Source organism: Dromiciops gliroides, chromosome 2, assembly GCF_019393635.1.
Source record: "Dromiciops gliroides isolate mDroGli1 chromosome 2, mDroGli1.pri, whole genome shotgun sequence".
NCBI classification, from domain to species: Eukaryota; Metazoa; Chordata; class Mammalia; order Microbiotheria; family Microbiotheriidae; genus Dromiciops; species Dromiciops gliroides.
The window spans coordinates 455,060,246-455,083,615 of record NC_057862.1 but is presented as its reverse complement, the minus strand read 5'-3'; the positions used below and the strand labels follow the sequence as shown (position 1 = coordinate 455,083,615).

At 39.2% G+C, this 23,370-nt stretch overlaps 1 protein-coding gene across 1 annotated transcript in view; it reads right to left on the bottom strand.

The window, feature by feature from the left end:
* Window positions 1-23,370, bottom strand: part of BCAS1 (brain enriched myelin associated protein 1) — a 117,135-nt gene that overhangs the window by 64,151 nt on the left and 29,614 nt on the right. Inside the window, exons 4-5 of the mRNA XM_043980960.1 lie at window positions 8,976-9,137; window positions 5,166-5,210 (exon numbers count right to left, since the gene is read on the bottom strand). Coding sequence (XP_043836895.1) covers window positions 5,166-5,210; window positions 8,976-9,137 — 207 coding nt within the window. The remainder of the gene's footprint in view (window positions 1-5,165; window positions 5,211-8,975; window positions 9,138-23,370) is intronic.

Sequence of the window (23,370 nt, the reverse complement as noted above, 5' to 3'; positions counted from 1 at the left end):
AGCCACTCATTCCTTGGCCATATCTTCAGACTCAAGCTAAGGGCAATAAAAAATAAGCATAGAGAATCTCTCTCTGATGGCTCCATTTCTCACCACAGTTCTCCTGAAACTTGAATCATGAATTTCCCTGGAGAGAATCTGTGATGTCAGTGGGAAAGGGGGAAATTTTCTTTAGAAATCTATTATTCCAAATTATCAGTTTCTTCTTGGAGAGTTTGCTATATTTTCAGCGAGTCCTAGGCTCCCCATGGGATATGCTGTACTCTCCACACGCCCTTCATTAACATTTGGCAAGTTTCCTAGAGAGAAGCTATTTAATTTTACTGAACACCTTCATTCCAAGGGGAGGAACTTTTTTAAAATCATTGGAATAACAATGGGCATATTGTGAAATATTAAAAAATCTGGCACCTCCAGTCTTCTTCCAGAGGAGTTTCACTCCTTTCAAACCTTCTCTGTGCAGTTTCTGCTGAGTTTGCTGGGCATGTTTGCACAGCAACAAAAAGAGGAAGGTCACCACACACTGACTACAATTACTCTATTACCATTTCCATTTTCACTGCTAATTCTCAACCTCAGAAATTAGAGGATAAGAAACATCTTGACGACAATGGAGCAATCACTTTCCCCATTCATGCCTTTTAAAATGGCTCTTGGGTTGATTATAAACAAGAGCTGATTAACAAAATGAACTGAGTCTGAGAATGAAATGAAATATCCATCAAGGCCATCAGCTTAAGAGTACATGGCCTACCACACAATCTGACAACTTGGCTGAAATGGCCAAGGAAACCCTTCATTCATTCAAAATCTAGATATGAAGATACAGAGGAAAACAGATACATTCACACACACACACACACACACACACACACGCAAACAGTGGGAGATGGGAGATATAAAACTTCCCTCAAACAGCTTAGCTTATAAGCTTTCATCTTCCCTTTCATCAGCAACACTCAACTTCTTGCTTCATAAATCTTTATCATTCAACATCACACACTTCTCTGAGCTAAAATACCTTTCCCCTGCTACTTCTCTCCATGATCCTGGACCTATCATCTTGGCCCCATACCCTCCCATTCCATATCTGCATGTGTACACCTCCTGAACCCCATTCTCTTATGGTCAGATGATAGCCACTGTAGAACTTTTCCTCTTAAATTCTTTTCGTCTTGTGGTAACTGAAACCTACATTATCCCTGGAGACAGTATATCTTTTCCCATCATCCCCTCTGGCATTAGATGCTCCTTTGCTCAAAGCCTTGACTCACAGAGGCTAGCAGAAGGAGGTCGCTTGCTTCCTACTCTTCATTGTGGGCAGCTAGGTGGCACAGTGGTTAGAGCACTGGTCCTGAAGTCAGGAGGACCTGAGTTCAGATCTTACCTCAGACACTTGCTGACTGTGTGACACTGGGCAAGCCACTTAATACCAATTGCCTTAGACATCTAGGGCCATCTCCAGTTGTTCTGATCTATCTATCTATCTATCTATCTATCTATCTATCTATCTATCTATCTATCTATCTATCTGATCTGGCCACTGGACCTAGATGGCTCTGGAGGAGAGAGTGAGGTTGGTGATTTTGTAGAGTCCTATCTCACTTAAATCCAATTCATTGCAAGTCATAACATCACCCCAATGTCATGATCCTTTTTGAAAATGAAGGACAAAACCCAACAACTCTCCATTATAATTCCACACTATGCTTCTGCCTCTATCCTCAGCAATATCTTTTTTTGTTGTTGTTGTGGGGCAATGAGGGTTAAGTGACTTGCCCAGGGTCACACGGCTAGTAAGTGTCAAGTGTCTGAGGCTGGATTTGAACTCGGGTCCTCCTGAATCCAGGGTCAGTGCTTTATCCACTGTGCCACCTAGCTGCCCCTCCACTCTTCTGCTCTGAGCTCCGCTGGAGGAAGTCACGAAACTGTGCTTACAGAGGCCGCTACAAATTTATAAGATCCAAGCTCAAATGGGCTCTCACTGTTGCACAGGACTCTCTATTCATCCTTATCACACTGTGGCTATCCCAAACCATTATCAAATTTCTTCAAGTCCACAACATCACTCCTCCTTCCCTTCTCTTTGTGGGTGACCTTGTCTCCTATTTTACTGAGAAGACAAAGATCATTGTCACATTTCCCTCATTTCTCCTTTTCTATAACTCAAAACCTCTTTATAACTTCACCCATTCTCTCTTCTTCTTTCATTTTTCCTTCCTTTCATTGTTAAACTTCCAGAAGGACTAGTCTTCAGTTGTTGCTTACAATTCCTCACTACTCACTTAATCCTCAACTCATTACAATCTGGTTTTACTCCTCATGATTGGACTAAAAATAGTTCCCTTCAAGATGAGTATGAGTAATGAACTTTTTTTTTTTGGTGAGGCAATTGGGGTTAAATGACTTACTCAAGGTCACATAGCTAGTAAATGTCAAGTGTCTGAGGTCAGATTTGAATCTAGGGCTGGTGCTCTATCCATTGCGCCACCTAGCTGCCCTGAGTAATGAACTTTTAAAAAATTTTAATTTTTAAAAATTTATTTAGTGGGGCAATGAGGGCTAAGTGACTTGCCCAGGGTCACACAGCTAGCAAGTGTCAAGTGTCTGAGGCCGGATTTGAATTTAGGTCCTCCAGAATCCAGGGCCGGTGCTTTATCCACTGCACCACCTAGCTGCCCCTTAATGAACTTTTAATTGGCAAATTTGACTTTTTCTCAGGCTTTTTCCTCCTTGGTCTCTCAAAAATGTTTGGCACTGCTGACTGCCTCCTCCTTTTAAAGATTCTTTTCTGCCTTGGCTTCCATAATTCTGCCTAATCCTTTCTCCTACCTCTCTGCTTCAGTCAACAAACATTTATTAAGCCCCTACTATATGACACATCTGAGTTCTGCTTGATCCTTTGTTAGTTCCTTCTCTAGTTCCCTAACTGCCCTTCCCCTCCTGCACCCCACCCCCACCCTCCAGTCTCTTTCCTCAACTCTTCTCTCTATAGTCTCTCTTGATGATCTCATTCATTCCCAGAGCTTTGCTCATCTTACCTATGTGGGCTCAAATGCTTCTCTGTGTGTGCATGCAAGCAAGCACGTGTGTGTGTGTGTGTGTGTGTGTGTGTGTGTGTATACATATCATATATATGCAGGCCAATCTTTTCCCCAAGTTCCTGGACCTGGATTTCTACCTAAGAGACATCTCTACTTGGACAATCTACTGCCGCTTCAATTCCCATCCAAACAGAAATCACCGTTTCTCTTTTCAGATTTTGTGCTATTTCTTCTTCTTAAAAAAAAAAAATTGTGTGTTTCTTCTTGATAGATAGGTACCACCATCCTCCTAGGCAAAACCTCTCCATTCACCCTTTATAGTCAGTCAGTTGGCAGGTTCTATTCATTTTTACCCCAGTTATAGAATGATAGGTACTTGGGTCTGTCATTTCATCGACATAGGGAACTTCTAGACAAAGGAACTCCCTCTACCAATGCAAGTCACCCTCTTTTCTGCAACTCATTCTCTTAGAGTTACATAGAACTCTGAGAGGTTAGTGACTTACCCAGGGTCCCTCAGCCAGTGTGTATCAGAGGCAAGACCTGAGCTTTCAGGTCCTCCTGGCTCCAGCAATTGGTTTCTATCCACATCCTCTTTGTCTATCTCTGTCTCTCTGTCACTGTCTTTTGGTCTCTATCTGTTCCTCTCTGAATTTCTATACTACTCCTGGACTAATATTCACACTATGTCCATTCTTGGAGGATCTACTATGGTGGCATAACACTGTAGTATCTCTTTCATTTGTCCCTTCATCTCCATTCATTTTGCTATCTCCCTAATCAGTCACTCCCTGTCACTCACCTATGCTATTATAGAAACCTCCTTACTAGTCTCCATATTGCCAGTCCTTCCCCTCTCCAGTGCTCCCTAATATCTAGTACAATGTTATTCCCCTCATTGTAAATCTTGAGTGACTCAGCTTATTGTAATATGATGCATGTTCTGTAACCTGACATTTAAATTCTTCCCTTGTCTGGCATTTACCCACTGCTCCAGTCTTATTTCATACCATATACTTTCATGCAATTTCTATTCTAGGCAAATTAGACCACTAACCATCCTAGGTGTCATCCTGCATTCTCTCACCTCCATGCATTTGTACAGGTGAATGTCAGGAGAGTGTTCTGTCCACTTCTCTGCCCACTGAAATCCTTCTTGTTCACACTCCAGTTTCCATGAAATTTTTCCTGATCCCCTCAGCTGAAAATGATCTCTTTCTCCTTAAACATGCCCAAAGGACTTTGCTCATTCCTCTCCTTCTCCCCCTTAATGTTTTACCTTTTTTATGCATTTATCTGTGCATCTATGGGAATTATATACACATATACATTTAACAATTATTCATTTATTTATTTCTGGCAATTGAAGTGTGTAACTCAACCCAAGCAACACAAATTAAGCAGGGGAAAAATACCAACAAAACTGAAAAAAAACCCCCCAATTTGTGAGTAAAATTTACTATAAAAAAATCTTAGATCAATCAAGATAATTTTAGAATAGGGATTTTTAAAGGGGTTATAGGGAAAAGCTACATCTTTTATCAAGTAGGCATAAATAAGAATAAGCATCATTGTTAGCTCATTTTGCAGTCAACATTTGCCACTGCTAACATAGTTTGAGAAAATAAGTTTTGATGTATTTGAAAGATATACAACGTGCACAATGAATAACCGTAGCATAGAACACTGGTATTTTCCCTTAAACACTTAAACACATAAAATAATTTGTCATCCAGCTGCTCAATTATTTGATTTTGCATTTAGGCAACCATTCAGGGATTCAACTGGGAAAATGACAACTTTGATTTCCATTATGGTTATATACTCTGTTTTGTAACAGTTCAGTGAGATATGCTTCTAAACTACCCAACTACATGTACATACAGCTTAGAATCAGAACCTAGCAGGGAAGTTCTGCACATTATTATTCATTTTTCTCTGTTATAAAGTAGTATATATTGAGATCTCTAATCCCTTTGTTGGATTGTAAACTACTTGTGGTCAGAGACCATGTCATTTTTTATCTTTGCATCCCAAGTTGATACCTAACAAATGTTGGTTGAATGAAAGTTTTTTGAAACCTAGTTGCAGGCATATACATAGATACATAAAACTACCTACCTTGTCTTCTGAATCAGTTTTAGTTTCAGCTTTGTTAGATGAAACCTTAAATGTTGGAGAAAAGAAAAGAAACTAAATCATTGCTTTTCAGAGTTGTCTGATTTACTATAGAGGGTAAAGAATCAGAGAAGAATCACTGATCATTTACTATACTGAATTTTCTAGGTTTCCCATCCCAGGTGACTCAAGGTGAGTTAAGACTGTTACTTAAAACACATGCATTGGAACTTATACATTCATACAACAACAACAACAACAACAATAATAATAATTTTTGCAGGGCAATGAGGGTCAAGTGACTTGCCCAGGGTCACACAGCTAGTATCAAATGTCTGAGGCCGCATTTGAACTCAGGTCCTCCTGAATCCAGGGCTGGTACTTTATCCACTGCTTCACCTAGCTGCCACCTACATTCATACAATTATAAGATAAGCTGGGCTTGTAAATGAAGCAACGCATACATCACCTTGTCACTTTGAAAGTTTTTTGTTACTGGGATGAGGAAGGAGGGGAATATGAGGTATATGGCAATAGGAAGGCAACAATTGTTTCCAATAGCACAAAGGGTGTATCAGCCTCTCTCCCATTCTGAGACTTCTTTTAGGTATGAGAGGGGGGAGAAACAGGCATTTTTCAAACACCTATTTTGTATCAAGTACTGTGCTAAGCATGTTACAAAAACTATGTCATTTCATCCTCACAATAACCCTGGGAGGGTGGTTCCATTATTATCCCCATTTTATAGTTGAGGAAACTGAGGCAGAAAGAGGTTAAGTGATATGCCCAGGGTGACATAGCTAGTAAGTGTCTGAGGTCATATTTGAAATCAGGTTTTCTTGATTCATGGCACACACACATGCAATATAGTATATATATATATATATATATATATATATATATATATATACAGATACATACACACAAAATATAGGTGTATATCTTTATACTATGTATACGTAATACATATATGTGTATATATTATATATGTACATATATACATACATATAATGCATGTAGGTGTGAGAATATTATTACCAGGGGCCTCCTGCTGAGAGAGTATGGGTTGAACTTTCTAAGGTTGATTCAGTGTCCACACACATTTAGTTTTACCCCTTACACAGGTATGTACAGATGTGTACATACATGTAATCACATAATATATGTGATATACACATGCGTATATACACACAGACACTGCCCCCCCATACCTTATATAGATAAAATATAGAAGCAATGAGGGCCAAAGTCTCTGAACTAACACTTAGGCTGACCCATTATGCAATACTAGTGGATCATTTCTTAACAGCAAGGAGATCAAGAGATCCAGGGGAGAGCTCTTTATTGCAGAAAAGTGTTGACTTTGGGAAGTTCAGTCACCTGGACAGTTTTCCCTTTGTGTCTGTATTTGTGTTCCTCTGGGTTAAATGTCACCTTAGAGAGAAGTCTTGTACATTGGTCTGTACTGTGAGCTACCTGAGATTTCAGGCACAGAAAAAGAAACAGAAGAATTTGGGCATAATGATTTTGCATCCAAGGTCAACAACAGCTTTGTCCTTGACAATACTTTCTGAGCCCTCATTCTCTTACCCATCCCTGTGTCAAAGACTACAGGACCTAGGCAGTTGTCAAGATCAGAGGCACAACATTATTCTAAACATGTTTAGATCTTTCACTTATGGAACACTTTGGCATGAGGCAAGGGTCCATTTTGTAGAGTATTCTGAATGACAGAAAATCTTTATCTTTTGCGGGTGGTTCTGATTTGAGGGGAAATAGCCAGAAATCACTGAGAGCCAAGTTTAGCAAATGAAGTGGTAGACCAAACTCATCTCATCTCATTGATGTGATGAATTTCAGAGCTGGAAGGGCTCTTAGAGTTTATTTAATTCAACCCCATCATTTAAGAGATGGAGAAATAAGAGCCCACAGAGAAGAAGTGACTCATCCACAATCACATAATGAGTTTGTGGCATATAGTCTGGATTAGAATCCAGATTTACTGATTCTCAGTACTGATTCTCAGTGTTCTTTCCATCAAGCCAAGGAACAGAATCTTAGATTAGAATGAATTGTGACTATAAAGTAATAAAGTGACTAATTTTGTTTGGTGGCTCAGAAACTGGCCCTGAGCATAGTTTCAAAATAGGGCCTGGAAAACTTTTTGAGCAATGGCAACATTTTGGAAATGTTAAAAGACAACACTCATTTGCATGTATAAGATCTGCTCTGCCTGTTAAAAACCAAGGCTTATCACCTGACAGCTTGGTGCATAGATAGAACACTGAGTCTGAAGTCAAAGAACCTGGGTTCAAATCAGACCTCTGTTACTTTTGAAATTTATTTGACCTTGGGTAAACCATATAGTTTTTCCGACTCAGTTTCCTTATTAGAATATGAGGGGGTTGGACTGGGTGACAGCTAAGTGGTGTAGTAGTTAGAGCATTGGGTTTGGAGTCAGGAAGATCTGAGTTCAAATCTAGCTTCAGATATTTGCTAGCTGTGTGACCCTGGTCTGAATCAGTTTTAGTCACTTAACCTGGTTTTTTTATTAGTTTCCTCATTTGTAAGAATGGGGAAAATAATAGCACCTACCCCCCAGGGTTGTTGTGAGTATCAAATGAGATAATAATTATAAAGCACATAGCACGGTGCCTGGCATATAATAAGCACTATAAAAATGTTAGCTACTATTATCATTATTAGATTATTATATAAAATTATATTAGAACTTTCCAGTTCTAAATTTATGTTTCCTATTTTATCATCCTAGGTATAGAGACAATCATTTCGGGAGATGAAAATGATTCAAGTTAAAATTTAAATCTTTTATTAAAAATTTAACATCGAACAACAAAATGACCAACTAAACTTTAGTTAATACGTTTAGTATTTAGCATTTTTACTTAAAATAATTTCAATGTGTAAAGTATCATACACAATTTTTTTAGTCACTCCTAAATCCAATTGCGGTAATTTTTTCTTCCTTTATTAGTGTTAATTATGTGAGCATCCGATCTCAATTTGGCTATAATGAACACAACCTCACTCATATCTGAGCATGATCTCATTTTCTAACACAAGTGGTAGAAGTTGAAGTTTTTACATGCATGTTTAGAAAGGGACTTTTGAGTTACTTATGGTCACTAAGGCTGAAGGCCTCATGTCTGGACTTATTCCTGTGTACACATTTAAACTGTGGGTTCTATAACCAAGAATAGCAGAATGTTTCTTAGAACCACTTTATGAGACTGTTAGTACAAGAGTCATTATCTCTGTTTTACAGATGACAAAACTGAAGTTCAGAGAACTGATCACCAATGGATTTCAAGTGGATAGAGACCTTTTAGATTAGCTAATCCAAACCATCTCCTTTAATTTTATAGGTGAGGAAAGTGATATATGGAGAGATGCTAGCTAGCAAAGTAGATAGAACACCTGGCCGGGAGTCAGGAAGACTCATCTTCCTCAGTTCAAATAAGGGCTCATATACTTACTAGCTGGATGACCCTGGGCAAATCACCTAATCCTGTTTGCCTCAGTTTCCTCATTTGTAAAATGAGCTGGAGAAGAAAATGGCAAACCACTCCAGGATCTTTGCTAAGAAAATTCCAAATGGGGTCACTAAGAGTTGGATATGACTGAAATGACTGAACAACAGCCCAACATCTCACAGATAATGGGATAACTTGAACTTGAAATCTCCTGACTGGTAGGCCAAAGCTCTTTCCACTACACCACATTGCTTCCAAAAACAGTAAATGCTTTAAGAAAATACAAGCTTGAGGGAAAAAAGGAAAGAAATACACTTACCAGTGTTTTAAAGAAACTCATGACGGGATTATTGTTCTCTGTTATATTTACAGTCTTGGGGTTCTCCTGAACAACCTCGGGTTTCTCGGTATCTTCTGGGACTGAAGAATTGATACCCACTGGATTTTCCTGTTCACCCTTTTCCTTGCTGTCAACTATGTCCTAAAATCAAGCAGAGTTTTCACAGTTTGGGCTTGATGAATGTATCCTGGAATGGCAAAGTATTATTTGTCATTTGCATCCCTTGGCCCTCACACACCCGAATTCCAGCCATATTTATTCTGCCTACATATAGAGAACAATCAAGGTCTTTACAGGACTCACTCCCCCTTCCCCCTTCCTCAATTTCTAATATATTCAGCATTTGCTGTTGGTTGGAAGCTCATTGTTTTGAGCCACCAGAGTACAACAAACACAACAGTTCAAGCTGCTTTCAAAACAAAAACTCTTTTCTATTAATTCTGCAAAGCAGTTGTGAAGCCCGGCAAGAATAGGGCGGCAGTGGTTTTAATCTTTGCAGCCTCCATACCTGAATTCTTTGTGCCTATCCAGAGAAACACCTCTGATTGACCTGCTGTAATCACCATGCCAAGTTTTAATGTTAAGAAAGAACAAATTTACATTTTCAGTTGTCTCTGTGCTCTAAAATTCTCAAGGTTTATCATCATTGTAAGGAAGGATGGCCGACAATGAAAACTTTACTCTCTGACATTTCATCTAGAAGGATCCAGGTCACGTGCTTGCTCGTATGCCTGCCCATAGCACAGTGTATATAGTACATTGTAGGTACTCAATAAAGGGTCATTGAAGGAATGAATGAAGGAGAAGAATAATCATTTTGGGGCTTTTCTTGGAAGAATCACCTTTCATTGTACCCTTAGGGGCCCATTGGTTGTTAAAACCAACATAAGGAGCTATAATAGGCACATAGCCAGTATTCAAGAAATGCTTGAATCTTTTGGGTGACTGGTGATTGGTGGGTGCCCAGAACCCGTGATTGCCCATGTTTTGGCTGGCTGTGGCCAGAATCTGAACAAAATATTGAGGTTTTCCCTCTAGGAAATGTTTGAAAGGTGAGGTCCTTTCCTGAGTGTTTGTGTTCCCTGGACAGTGCAATGCATTTGGTGTAGCTTATCACAAAGTAAATACCTATGGGCCATGAAGAACTGAATTTTCTGGCATGGAAATATGTGTAAAGGCATAAGAAGTAGATCTATAACTTCACTGATATAAGGAACTCTTGACTGAGGAAGTTCCTTCTCCCAAAGCAGTTCGGCATCTCCTCTGCATTCTATAATCTTAGAGAGTTCACTAGATCACTGAGAAAGTGGGGGTATTGACTAGAGTCCCATAGCCTGTTTGTGTCTAAGGCAAGACTTGAACCCTGATCTTCTTGGCTCCACAGTTGCCTCTCTATCCACTGGGATGTTATATCTCTCATGTATCTTTTTTAAAAAAAATTTATTACTGCTTTTACTTCCTTTTGTTTTTTTCAGGGCAATGAAGGTTAAGTGACTTGTCCAGGGTCACACAGCTAGTAAGTGTCAAGTGTCTGAGGCTGGATTTGAACTCAGGTCCTCCTGAATCCAGGGCCTGTGCTTTATCCACTGACCCAACTAGCTGCCCCCCTCTCATGTATCTTTATATAAAGTCATATTTCAAAATACCGCCTCTTTGTACTCCATTGCTGTTCTATAGGCAGCTGTCCTTTTTTTTTTTTTTTGAGGCAATTGAGGTTGTGACTTGTCCAGGGTCACACAGCTAGTAAGTGTCTTGAGCCCAGGCCTTCCTGATTCTATGGCTGGTGCTCTATCCACTGTGCCACTTAAGTGCCCCAGCTATCCATTTTGGACCTCTTTCCCCTTCCCCTTATGATCACATTTTCCTCCTTAGGACTGGGCATCTTTGGGAACATTGGCACAGAGCAGTAATGGTCAAAATGGTTCCAACCTTACAAAGTGGGTGTTAGGATTTGTCTTTCTTTCTCCCTACATAATGCCCATTTCATCCAGGGTCACTGATCTTCTACCTAGTGGTTCTGAGGAAGGTGCCCTTGAGAATTGGCTGCCTTAATGGGAACTAGATAAAAGTTATATCGTTGAGACATAGGATTATATCAGTTATCCAGGTCTTCTTGGTGTGGTTGTTTCTAATTAGTTCTGTCTGTTTGCCCTTGCCCTTTAGTTCCTGTGAGTATCTTGGTTCCTTAGTAACTGTCTGAACTTTCCCCCACCTGCCTTGTCTTACTATTCTGAAGCATGGTAGTGGGCAGTATGCTGCTCTAGGAGTTAGTAGAATTGTGTTTTCACCAGCTTCCTGACTATCACTTGCTCTGTGACATTGGGCAAGTCCCTATACCTCTTGAGCCTTTGTCATACTATTTACTCTCACTGTAGTTATATACGAGTTCATACTACTTATAACTTGATTGTATTCTTTAGGAATATAGGATTTTATCAGTGTAGATATTTTCGCAACCACCAGCTGGGAGGACAGCTCCTCCAATATCACAATAAAGTCTTCTTAGTGGATGTGATTCCTCAAAATTCACCATTTGGTGGATAGACCTTTGGTACTGAACCATGCTTAACTTAATTAGGTTGGTCCAAGTCTAAGACACACATAATACATTACCAATTATGAACTAGAAGACTTTTAGTTTATTAGAATATGCTACAGACTGCACTCTTCTGGGCTAGCCATTGAAAACCAACAGTTACTTGTGTGCCACAACTGGCCATTGTCAAGTTTTAGGGGATAATTTTATTGTATACCATTATTTATTTTAAAATTTAGAATTTTTATTTTGAAGTTAACATACCAAATAAAATGAGCACTTCCATGTACAAAGAAAAACAGTAAAGGTGATGGTATATGAAACTGAGAATTCCCTACTATCTATATACAGCCAATTTTTTTCTTTTAAGTACATAATAAATTCAACATATAACCTTCAAAGCTGTTTTCCTTGTCTCTGTTTTCTTCTGGCTTTCCTTCTATTCTCTTCTGTACATTAAAATTTTCAATAGTCCTCTTTTGTTTCTCTCTCTCTTTCCTTTTCTCTCTCTTTTTCTTTCCTTGTTTCTTTCTTCCTCTCTCATTTTTCCTCCCTCCCGCCCTTCCTTCCTCCCTCCCTCCCTCCCTCCCTTCCTTCCTTCCTTCCTTCTAGTCAACCCTATTGCTAATGCCCCCTTTCCACCTCTTCACCTCAAAATTAAAAACAAAACAAACCCTTGTAACAAGTCTACATCCTTAAGTAAAACAAATACTGACACTGTGTGCAAAAATTATACCATTGTTTATAGCATTTTTATTGCCTTATGTATGTTAGATTATAAGATCCTTAAGGGCAGGAAGCATGACTCAGATTTGTATGTAGTCTTCAGAGTGCTTAGCATGGTATTGAGCACTTAAGAGATATCTGTAAGGACTTAATCATTTGATTCAGTATGAAGGTTCTCATGTAAATTTTATCTACACAGTCTAGGGAATGTTATCTTATACTTATATAGTGGCTTAAGTTTAGCAAAGTACTTCACATGCATTAGCTCATTTGTTTTTCCTAACAACCATCTAAAGTGAGTTTTGTTATTATTGTCATTGAGTCATTTTTCAGTCTTGTCCAACTTTTTGTGATCCTATTTGGAATTCTCTTGGCAAAGACACTGGGATGGTTTGCCATTTCCTTCTCCAGCTCATTTTACAAATGAGGAAACTGAGGCAAACAGGCTTAAGTGTCTCACTCAGGATCATACAGCTAGTAAGTGTCTGAGGCTAGATTTGAACTCACAAAGAGTTCAAGGTCTGCTGCCAGCCTTTGCATTGTATCCGCTGGGTCATGTAGCTGCTCTGGGTGTTGTTATTATCATCCCCATTTTTATAGATGAGAAAACTGAGGCTCAGAGAGGTTGAATGACTTGCCTCAGGTCACATAACTAGTGACTGAGACAGGATTCAACCCTAGTTCATTCTTCATTACCTCATATTCAACTTGGTAAGCATTAAGTACTGTTATGTGTCAATGAAAGAAGGGACAGTCCCTCTTATAATGGAAAGAGCTCTGGGTTTGGAGGCAGGAGACCTAAAATAATATTGTGACTCTGTAGTTTCACTAAGTCTTTCTCAGTTACTTTAAATTCACTTTTATCTTTTCATTGAAAAATGAAGGTCTGTGTCCAAAGCATGGGGCCCTGGGACTTTGCATTAAGTCTCTTTGTCTCTGTCTTTCTGTTTCTGTTTCTCTGTCTCTCTAACAACCTTGGATTTCTTCACTGGAAGGTGCCTTGTTTTCTAAGAAGTAATATGGTCAGCAGCCCAAGGAATAAATTATTCTGGAGTTGTATCTGTCCCTGTCAGAAAATTTCTGATTATAAATGAGGTATGAAAATTGTGTTCTAAAGAGTTCATTCATGTCACTTACAAACTCCACTCCTTAGAGACTAATGCAAAATGATTAGCAATAAAAATGGCAATCTCTTGGGTGACTTCAACTACATGGCCTAGAAGTTGAAAGTTAATACAATCATTTTCCTACCTCTTCAATGCTTATTGAAACAAAGATAATTTTTGTTACAGTTTTATAACAACAATTTCTTCTGTATTTATCATATAGATTTATTTGATGTCCTTGCAAAGGTAAGCATTGAGTATATTTAAAGTTTCATAGTAGGAAGTGCTCTTACACTAAAAAAAAAATGTATTATACACCAGGAATGGTCACAGGGCAACATCTTTTTTGAAAAGACTTTTCAGAATAGATACCCATAAATTCTAGGATGAGCAATGACGTGGTACAAGTAGATAGAGCACTGGTCTGGGAATCAGGAAGATTCAAATCCAGCCTCAGACACTTCCTAGCTGTGTGACCCTGGGCAAGTCACTTAATCCTGTTTGCTTTGGTTTCCTCATCTGTAAAATGAGCTTGAGAAGGAAATGGCAAACCACTCCAGTATCTTTGCTAAGAAAACCCCAAATGGACTCAGAAAGAGTCGGATACCACTGAAACGGCTGAACAACAACATATTCTAGAATCCTAGGCCCTGGGAACTGGCACAGGTCTGACTATGTATCTTTCCCCCCTTCCCTTACCCCCCATACTCAATAAACCCCAGTGGTTCTCTATTAGCTTCAGTATCAAATATAAAATTCTCCAATTAAAGCTGTTCATACCTTGTCCCTTTCCTACCCATCTCTTCCTCTTTTCAGCATAATTAGGGATTCATTCTTTATGGTTTCAAAATCTTTGCAATACTTTGTCCCCTTTTAAAGGGCAAGCACCTTCTTGGAAGTAAAATACTTGAAGTCTTTCTCAAATAGCAACAGAAGGAGTCTGGCTTCTGGCTCAAAGCAAGACCCTTGGAGAATGGCAACTTCCTAGTGCTCTTATAAAAGGATCAGTAATGCCCGGAAGCAAGCGAGGTAGTGAAATATACAATAATATAAATATATCCTATATATAGTATAAATATAAATATATAAATTTCAACATATTAATAATATTTATACTATATAATATAAATATATAAATGTCAATATATTAATAGTATATATACTATATATAGTATTATAACTATATAAATCTCAATATATAAATTCTATATGAATTACTCTATAATACACATTAGTTTCCTCCATGTACTCTAGGATTTATCGACACTAGCCTTACAGTTAGTCAGACACAACAATGCAACAACACTTCCTCTTGCCACATTGTGTAGCTTTTCACCACCTCTGCTCCATACTGGAATACTGGCACTTTTCATCTGAACCTCCAGGCTTAGTTGAAGACTCAGATCCAATCTAGTTTCTGCAAGAGTTTTTTCTTGGCTGTCTGCCCTTGCTGTAACCCCAGTGCCTTCCCTCTGAGATTACTATTCTTTTTTTTTTGCAGGGCAATGTATGTATATATGTATGTATTTTTTGCAGGGCATTGAGGGTTAAGTGACTTGTCCAGGGTCACACAGCTAGTAAGTGTCAAATGTCTGAGGCCAGAATTGAACTCAGGTCCTCCTGAATCAAGGGCCAGTGCTTTATCCACTGCACCACCTAGCTGTCTCCTGAGATTACCATTCTGCTGTATAGATCATGGTTTGGTTTTTGTGTTTTTGAGGCAATGGAGTTAAGTGACTTGCCCACGGTCACACAGCTAGTAGTATCTGAGGCCAGATTTGCACTCAGGTCTTCCTGACTCCATGGCCAGTGCTCTATCCACTGAGCCACCTTTCATATTATCTCCCCAATTGGAACATGAGGCCCTTGAGGACTGGGACTGTGTTTGCCTTTATTTGTCTCCTGAGGTATCAGCTTATTGCCTGGCAATGCTTGTTCACTTACTAACTAGCTGGCTTGCTGGAAAGGTCTGGCAATAAGTTTCAATCCAGCTTCAGACATTTAATAGTTGTGTGACCCCTAAGTCACTTAATCTGTCTGCCTTAGTTTCCTCTTGTGTAAAATGAGGATAATAATAGATTAGCACCCAACTTGCAGGGTTTTTGTGAAGTTAAAATAATAACTATGCTTTGAAAACCATAAAATGCTATAGAATAAACATAAATATTCTATATTTATATAAATATAGAATAAAACAGTATTGTTAGCTACTATTTTTCTGATGCTGAGCACTTCTCTACTTAGGCTGATTTTGGGGCATCTATAGTGCACGGAGCACTGGGCTTGGAGTCAGGAAGACTCATCTTCAAATCTATCCTCAGACACTTTCTGCATGACCCTGGGCAAGTCACTTAGCCCTGTTTGCCTCAGTTTTCTCATCCATCAAATGAGCTGGAGAAGGAAACTGTCAACCACTCCAGGAAAATCCCAAACGGTATCACAAAGGGTCAGACACAACTGAACAACAATAACATGGTTCTGATGTTGGGCCCTTCTGTATTTAGCTAGACTGATTCTTGATCAAGTCTCATCTTGCCCCAGAAGCCTTCTTTGAATATATCCATAATGACAATAATAACAATAACTAACATTAATATAGTACTTACTATATTCCAGATACTGTGCTGTTTTACAATTATAATCTCAATTGACTATCACAACAACCTTGGGAAGTAGGTGCTATTATTATCCTTATTTTACAAATGAGGAAACTGAGGCAAGCAGAGGTTATGTGACTTGCCCAGGGTCATACAGCTAGGAAATGTCTGAAGCCAAATTTGAACTAAAGTCTTCCTGATTCCAGGCTCAGTATATTTAAAAAAAAAATCTACTCACTATGGCATCTTAACTAGCCCCATGATCTTTCACTATTCTGAATTCCTAAGTGAGAAATAGGGACTTGATACTTGGTGAACTACAGAAGCCTTAGGGTTCTATATATGCCTAGAAATTAATATTGACTTGAACCTAAGAGAAATAGGGTAAATTATACAACTATATTTTGATCAAAGTTTGTGACTAGGGATTGGCATGGGGATAGATCGATTATATTCAAGGACTAGTGAGAGGTACCTAAGTATTTATTTTTTAAAATGAAAATTAGAGGTAAGTTTACCACACTCCACCCCCCTACCCCTTTTCAAGGAGACTTGTGATTTCATCAGTAGAATCTTGGTAAGGAAACTCCCTCCACTGGTGCATATCTGTAACTGCTCTGCTATTTAGAATTTTCAAGAATTGCCTGGGGCCATAGAGGTCAAAAGACTTGTCACTGAACCAGTATATAACAGAAGCTAGACTTGAACCCAAGTCTTCCTAACTCAGAGACCAGTTTTCTATCTAGTTCTCCATGCTGCCTCTCACACTTAAAAAAAAGCTAAACATTTATTTTTATGCATAATCTTCCAATAATGAATTACATTTTAAAATAAAATCTAAGAGTTTTAGATGGAAAAAATGTGCTAATTGTTTTTTTAATTAACTAGGATTATGAAACCTAGCTATTTGGACCATGAGGTCATAACCAAGGCATCATCAATCATTTGGTGGTAGTGTATCCTAATTGCAAGCCAAGCCCCTAAGATTAAATAAACATCCTCTTGAATGTTCACTATATGAACCTAAACCAACAAAGTGAAGGCTTTCACGCCCCTGAAACAGATAGCTTTGGTAGTGGGAGCTCATCCAACTCTGTCCTTGCTTTTCTTCCTGAGAAGGGGCATGTTCCTCTCTTTTTTGTTTCTCCCCCACTTCTTATTGAGCTGTTTTTCCTCTCATCAAGTATATCCCCAATTTTATCCTTTGCTAGCCTGAGGATCTCACATGGTTTAAGAAGGAGTCACAGATCAGGGGACCTGTTGTATCTATGAAAGGAAATCTGTTTGTTTCCTTGGGCTTTTTGCTCAGTGACAGCTTTATGGCCCTCCATCTGGAAACTGGGGAAAAGCATTCTAGCCTAGGAAGATTAACAATGCAAGCTTTGTAAATCCAGAGATGAATGAAGTGGGAAATAGTAACTGGTCCTTTGACACATTAAGGTAAAATATGAAGGATGACTTCAGATGTAGGTGTGTTGGTGAAATAAACAATTAATGCTCAGGTCCTATTAAAACTGCCAACCATGACCCACCAAGTCAGAAGGAAACCACTTTCCCATTCTCCCAGGCCTTTGAATTGTCCCAATCTTTACTAAATTCCTGACATTCTTTTTTCTATGTGGAACCTGAAAGCATCTGTGTTACATGTATGCAGCCAGCTGACCTTACTTATGCTTTGAGAGGTTAAAAAGTAAATATGAGGATATTTTGTTCTCATGCATATTTTCATTATGTATATTCATTAGTGCATACATTTTCATTATTGTATGAATATAAAAAATTGTATTCATTGTGTTTTTAGAATATATTTCCATCTTGAAATATTTATTTTTCTTTTGAGAATCTAGAACTGAAAGGAACCTCAATGATCAACATTATTATGAAACTTCAATATTATATTAAAGACATAACCCTCTCATTTTGTAGGTAAGGAGAATGGGAAATGATTTGACCTAAGCTTTATAGGTAGAAAATAGCAGAGTTGGAATTTTAAGCCAGTCAATCAGTCAAGAAGAATGGATTAAATTGCCCACTATGTGCCTGGCACCGTGCTAGATACTGAGGAGACAAAAATAAAATAGCCCCTGCCTTTAAGGAACTTATATTCCATAGGTCAGCTAGGTGGGACAGTTGAGAGAATTCTGGGATTAGAGTCAGGAAGACCTGAATTCCAACTGAGCCTCAAACACTTATTAACTGTGTAACCCCAGGAAAATCACTTAACCCCTATTTACCTTTTTTTGGGAAGCAAACAGGGTTAAGTGACTTGCCCAGGGTCACACAGCTAGTAAATATTTGAGGTTGGATTTGAAATCAAGTCCTCCTGACTTGAGGACCGATGCTTTACCCACTGTGTCACCTAGCTGCACCAATAAGTTTTTTTTTTTTTAAAGGAAACTTCATGTAAAATTTGGGTCTTGAGTTGACCTCTGAAGAGAATTTTTCCCAAAAGTGGTGTTGGAAAAAGGGAATGATTCCATGTATAGGGAATAGCCCATGCAAAGGTATGGAGAAAGGAGATGGAAATGTTGCATACTAGGAGCGATAAGTATGCCAGTTTGGCTAGAATGTACCATTCATGAAAGAGAGCAATGAATCACATGCTTGGGAAGGTAAACTGAATCCAGATTGTGAAGTGTTTTGAAAGCTAATCAGAATTTATATGGGTTTTTTTTGTTGTTTGTTTGTTTTTAATCCTAGAGGTAGTAAGGAACCACTAATGATTTTGAACAGAACCTGTTGTTAAGTTGTTTTTCAGTTGTGTCTGACTTTCTGTGACCCCATTTGGGGTTTTCTTGACGGAAAAACTGGAGTGGTTAACCATTTCCTTCTTCAGCTCATTTTACCATTGAGGAACTGAGGCAAACAGGGTGAAGTGACTTGTCCAGGGTCACAGAGGTAGTAAGTGTCTAAGGTCAGATTTGAACTCAAGAGAATGAATTTTCTTGACTCCAGGCTTTGTCTATTGTGCCACCTTAGCAGCCCACAAACAGAGCCTGGCAGATAGTAAATAATAAATTAATGCATGTTCCTTCCTGCTTCTCACCCTTTTTCCCTTCTCTCCTTTTCTTCCCTCCCTCCCTCCCTTCTTCTGTTCCCTATTCCTTCTTTCCTTCTCTCCCTCCCTGCCTTCCTTCCTTCTTTCCTATGTAATAGTCCACGCAAGAGATGATGAGATCCTGAACTATTGTGGTTGTGAATAGAGAGAAAGGAGATGTGAGAGATGATGTGGAGGTGGGATCAAGAAAATTTGGAAATTATATTGGAGGCTAGAGAGGGCGAGGAATAAAGGATGACACTGAGTTTGTGAACCTAGGTGACTAGAAGAAAGGACCTGTCTTGGACAGATATAGAGAAGTTAGGAAGATGGGTGAGTTTTGGTCATTAATTAATCAATCAATTGATAAACAGTTATTAAACATCTATTACATGCTGTGCAGCTAGATGGCACAGTGGATAGTGTTGGGCTTGAAGTCAGGAAGACCCATTTTTTTGAGTTCAAATCTAGCCTCAGACACTTGCTAGCTGTGTGACTCTGGGAAAGTCACTTGTTTGCCTCAGTTTCCTCATATGTAAGATGATCTGGAGTACGAAATGACAAACCACTCCAGGATCTTTGCCAAGAAAACCCTAAATGGGGTCATGAAGAGTTGGGCATGACTCAAATGATAGAACAACATATGCCAGGCACTAGTGGGATTGATTCAAAGCTGAGACTTGGCTGGGTATAATTGGTGATATTCCAAGGGGGCTAGGAAATCAAGAGAAGGGGACAATGTAAAGTTGAATTTGCTCACTAAGGGGTCAAGATTAGGAAAAGGATAGAGTGGTTAATGCAGGAAAGAGAATTAAAGAGTCAAGGGATTGGAGGTTATGGTGTGGATGAAGAATAGGGTTTTGTAAAGGAAGACAGAAGAAGAGGTGAAATAAATATAAAATAGATTATGGTCAGATTAAGGTGATTCTGGAATTCTTGACATAGAGTAGGCATGTTTGCAGGTGATGGCAAGATCAAGGATATGACCATTTTTGTTTGTGGTTGAAGTAGGGTAGAGGAGTAGCTCATAAGAAGTGAGTGGGTTGAAGAACTGAATGTTCTTACATTTTAAGTTTGAGATGTCTACCCAGGGCATCCAGTGGGAAATATTTAGTAGGTGGTGATAACGGACCAGAACTCAGGAAATAGTCTAGGGCTAGCTAAATATTTTAAATTTTATTATTTATTTATATTTTGAGGGGCAATGAGGGTTAAGTGACTTGCTCAAAGTCACACAGTAAGTGTCAAGTGTCTGAGGCTGGATTTGAACTCAGGTCCTCCTGAATCCAGGACTGGTGCTTTATTCACTGTGCCACCTAGCTGCCCCCCCTCCCAATTTTTTTTTTTTTTGTTCTTTGGTTTTTTTTGTTTGTTTGTTTTTTTGCGGGGCAATGAGGGTTAAGTGACTTGCCCAGGGTCACACAGCTAGTAAGTGTCAAGTGTCTGAGGTCAGATTTGAATTCGGGTCCTCCTGAATCCAGGGCTGGTGCTTTATCCATTGTGCCACCTAGTTGCCCCTAGGGCTAGATAAATAGAGCTGGAAATCAACATTTGTCCTCAAAAAAAGTTGAGGTTTTTTTGGGGGGGAAGAGATATGATATATGAAGGAATTAGGTAACAAATGAGGGCAGTATATGATAAACCACAGAATTTAGAGCATGTGTGGTGACAGTGGGAAAGGGAGCTGGAATTGGAAAAAGGAGAACAGAATTTTAGTTCTAGTTTTTTTGTTTGTTTGTCTGTTTGGGTTTTTTTGGTGAGGCAATTGGGGTTAAGTGACTTGCCCAGGGTCACACAGCTAGTAAGTGTTAAGTGTCTGAGGCCGGATTTGAACTCAGGTACTCCTGACTCCAGGGCCAGTGCTCTATCCACTGCGCCACCTAGCTGCCCCAGTTCTAGTTTTTACACTGTGCAGTCATAGGCATGTTACTTTGCTCAGAAGAATCTAAACTCCTTGGGAAGGAGCCTCCTCTCCCTCTTTTCTCCTCTCCTCTCCTCTCCTTTCCTCCCTCTGTCTTTGTCTCCCTCTGTCACTTCCTTCCCAGGCACTTGAACCCAGGTCTTCCTAGTTTAAAGATCAGTTCCCCATTCTGCCTGTCATGGTTTTTTTTTTTTTTTTAAAGTGAGGCAGTTGGGGTTAAGTGACTTGCCCAGGGTCACACAGCTAGTAAGTATTAAGTGTCTGAGGCCGGATTTGAACTCAGGCATTCCTGACTCCAGGGCTGGTGGTCCATTCACTGTGCCATTTAGCTGCCCCTCATGCTTTCTTTTTTAAAAAAGCTACATGTATATTTTTCTTGTTTCCCTCAATAGATGGTAAGCTCCTTGAGGGTACAGACTCTTCCATTCTTGACTCTGTACCCCCAGTCCTGTTATACAACATCATTTGTCACTGTAGCTATATTATTATGCTCTCCTTAGCATGGTTGCAGCTCATTCTAAAGCTAAGGCAAATTCTTTTTTGGTGATGCCAGTCAGTCCATAAACATGTATTAAGTACCTACTATGTGTCAGACATTGTGCTAACTTCTGGGGATACAAAGAAAGGCAAAAGGTAATCCTTGCTTTCAGTGAGCTCACAGTCTAATGGCTGTGATGTGAGCATATTTGACTTTAAGTCACAAAGATAAATGTTGTTCAGGAAATAACATTCATCCATTTAAGGATGCAGGTGTTCATTCTACCAGTTTTGAGTTTTTATGTATATAGGAGATAACCTATGTTCTCTCTTTCCCTTTGTCTTCAAAGAACAAACATCCAAGAACATTAGTTCAGAGATGACAATTTGCTGCACCCAAAAGATGCCCCCGCAAAATATGATTATATATAATAAGAACCATATGGCTTTCCCGACGTCTCCCTTTGTTTCTCCATAATTTATAGTTGTTATAATGGCTGCAATGCAATCTGGAGTCCAGTCTCCTTTAAGCTACATCTATACCATTAAAGAGAAATGGAAAACTGAGATACCTTGGATAATCAGGATTCCTTCTTCCCTCACAAAAATGATCTGAAATGAATAAATAAAGGGAATGGATTGGATCTCTAAGGCAACATCCATCTCTGAATCCTTTGATCAGCAATGGGTGACAGCTTTGTCCAGATTCTCTGATGGAGAAGTTATTGCCCCATTTCATGGGAGATAGAACAGGAGGAGACCTAGAGATAATCACATTTAATTCAGTCTCCTCATTTTACAGATGGAGAAAGTGACAGCAAGAAAGGCGAAGTGAAAAGGCCATGGTCTCATAGTAAGTAGGAAAAGCAGGATGTGCACCCAGACCTTCTGTCTTCAAATCGAATATTTTCTACTACAGCACACTTCCAATAATAGTAATGGGAGGTAAGGGGTCCTATCCTCCACCTTGATCAATGCAATGTGAGGTAGTCACAGTGATAAAGTCTGAGTGTGTACATAAGATGGACTATGTTCACTGATGGCTTTATGAGGTATGAACCTCTTTGATTGGGTCAAGGAGAAGCCCTCTTCAGGTAGGCTAGTCATGCCCCTGGAGGCTTTAAAAAGAGTTAAAGGAATTTCAGCAGTTCATCAGTTTATGTAACAAAGGATCATAAACTTAGAACTGGACCTCAGAGGTCATCAAATAACTTATATGGCTCTGCCAGGCAGTTAAGTGGCATTCTCATTTTAACAGGTATGGAAGACTGAGGCTCACAAAAGTTAAACAGAAAGCATCAAGGTTCAGATTTGAGCTGGTTTCCATTACATTGTGTTTATTAACTCTTTGGTTTTGCAGGCCTACGTCCCATGTCTAGGTACTGTTCAGCCCAGAAGAATTTTCCGCTAAGAGAACATGACTATACAAAAAGCACAACCTTCCTCCACTTTACATCTGTTAGATAGTTTGATCTGCAGGTCTAGAGGATGAAAAGGAAATTCCATTTCTTTCCCCACCTACATATTGCAACAGGAAAAGTAAGACACAGTCTCCACTTCATTGTAGGGGCCTCTAGACAATGACTCAGTATTTATTTTGTTCCCTTCCCAGCCCCCTATGGAAACAGGGTGATCGGCAGATGGGGAAGCTTAGATCCACAAAACAAAGGAGGGGGTGGGTCAAAGCTGGAAGTGAAGGCATTTTTTTTCTAGTTTTTCCACAAAGGAAAAGTAAATTTATAAACGGAGAAGAAGGAAATAAAAACTAAACAACCGTTAAAAAAACCACCCCTGTTTATTGGTCTTGTAAGCTTTTCAATGGACAGGGATGAAGCCTTTGTTTTGTCTGCTCTGCTGTAATCCTGGCTTTTGGAAAGTATAAACTAACAGCCCTAGAGTGATTACTTGTCCACTCTAACTTGTTTTTGTTCAGTTCACGTCAGCTTATAAATGAGCATTGTCTCCTGATAGGTC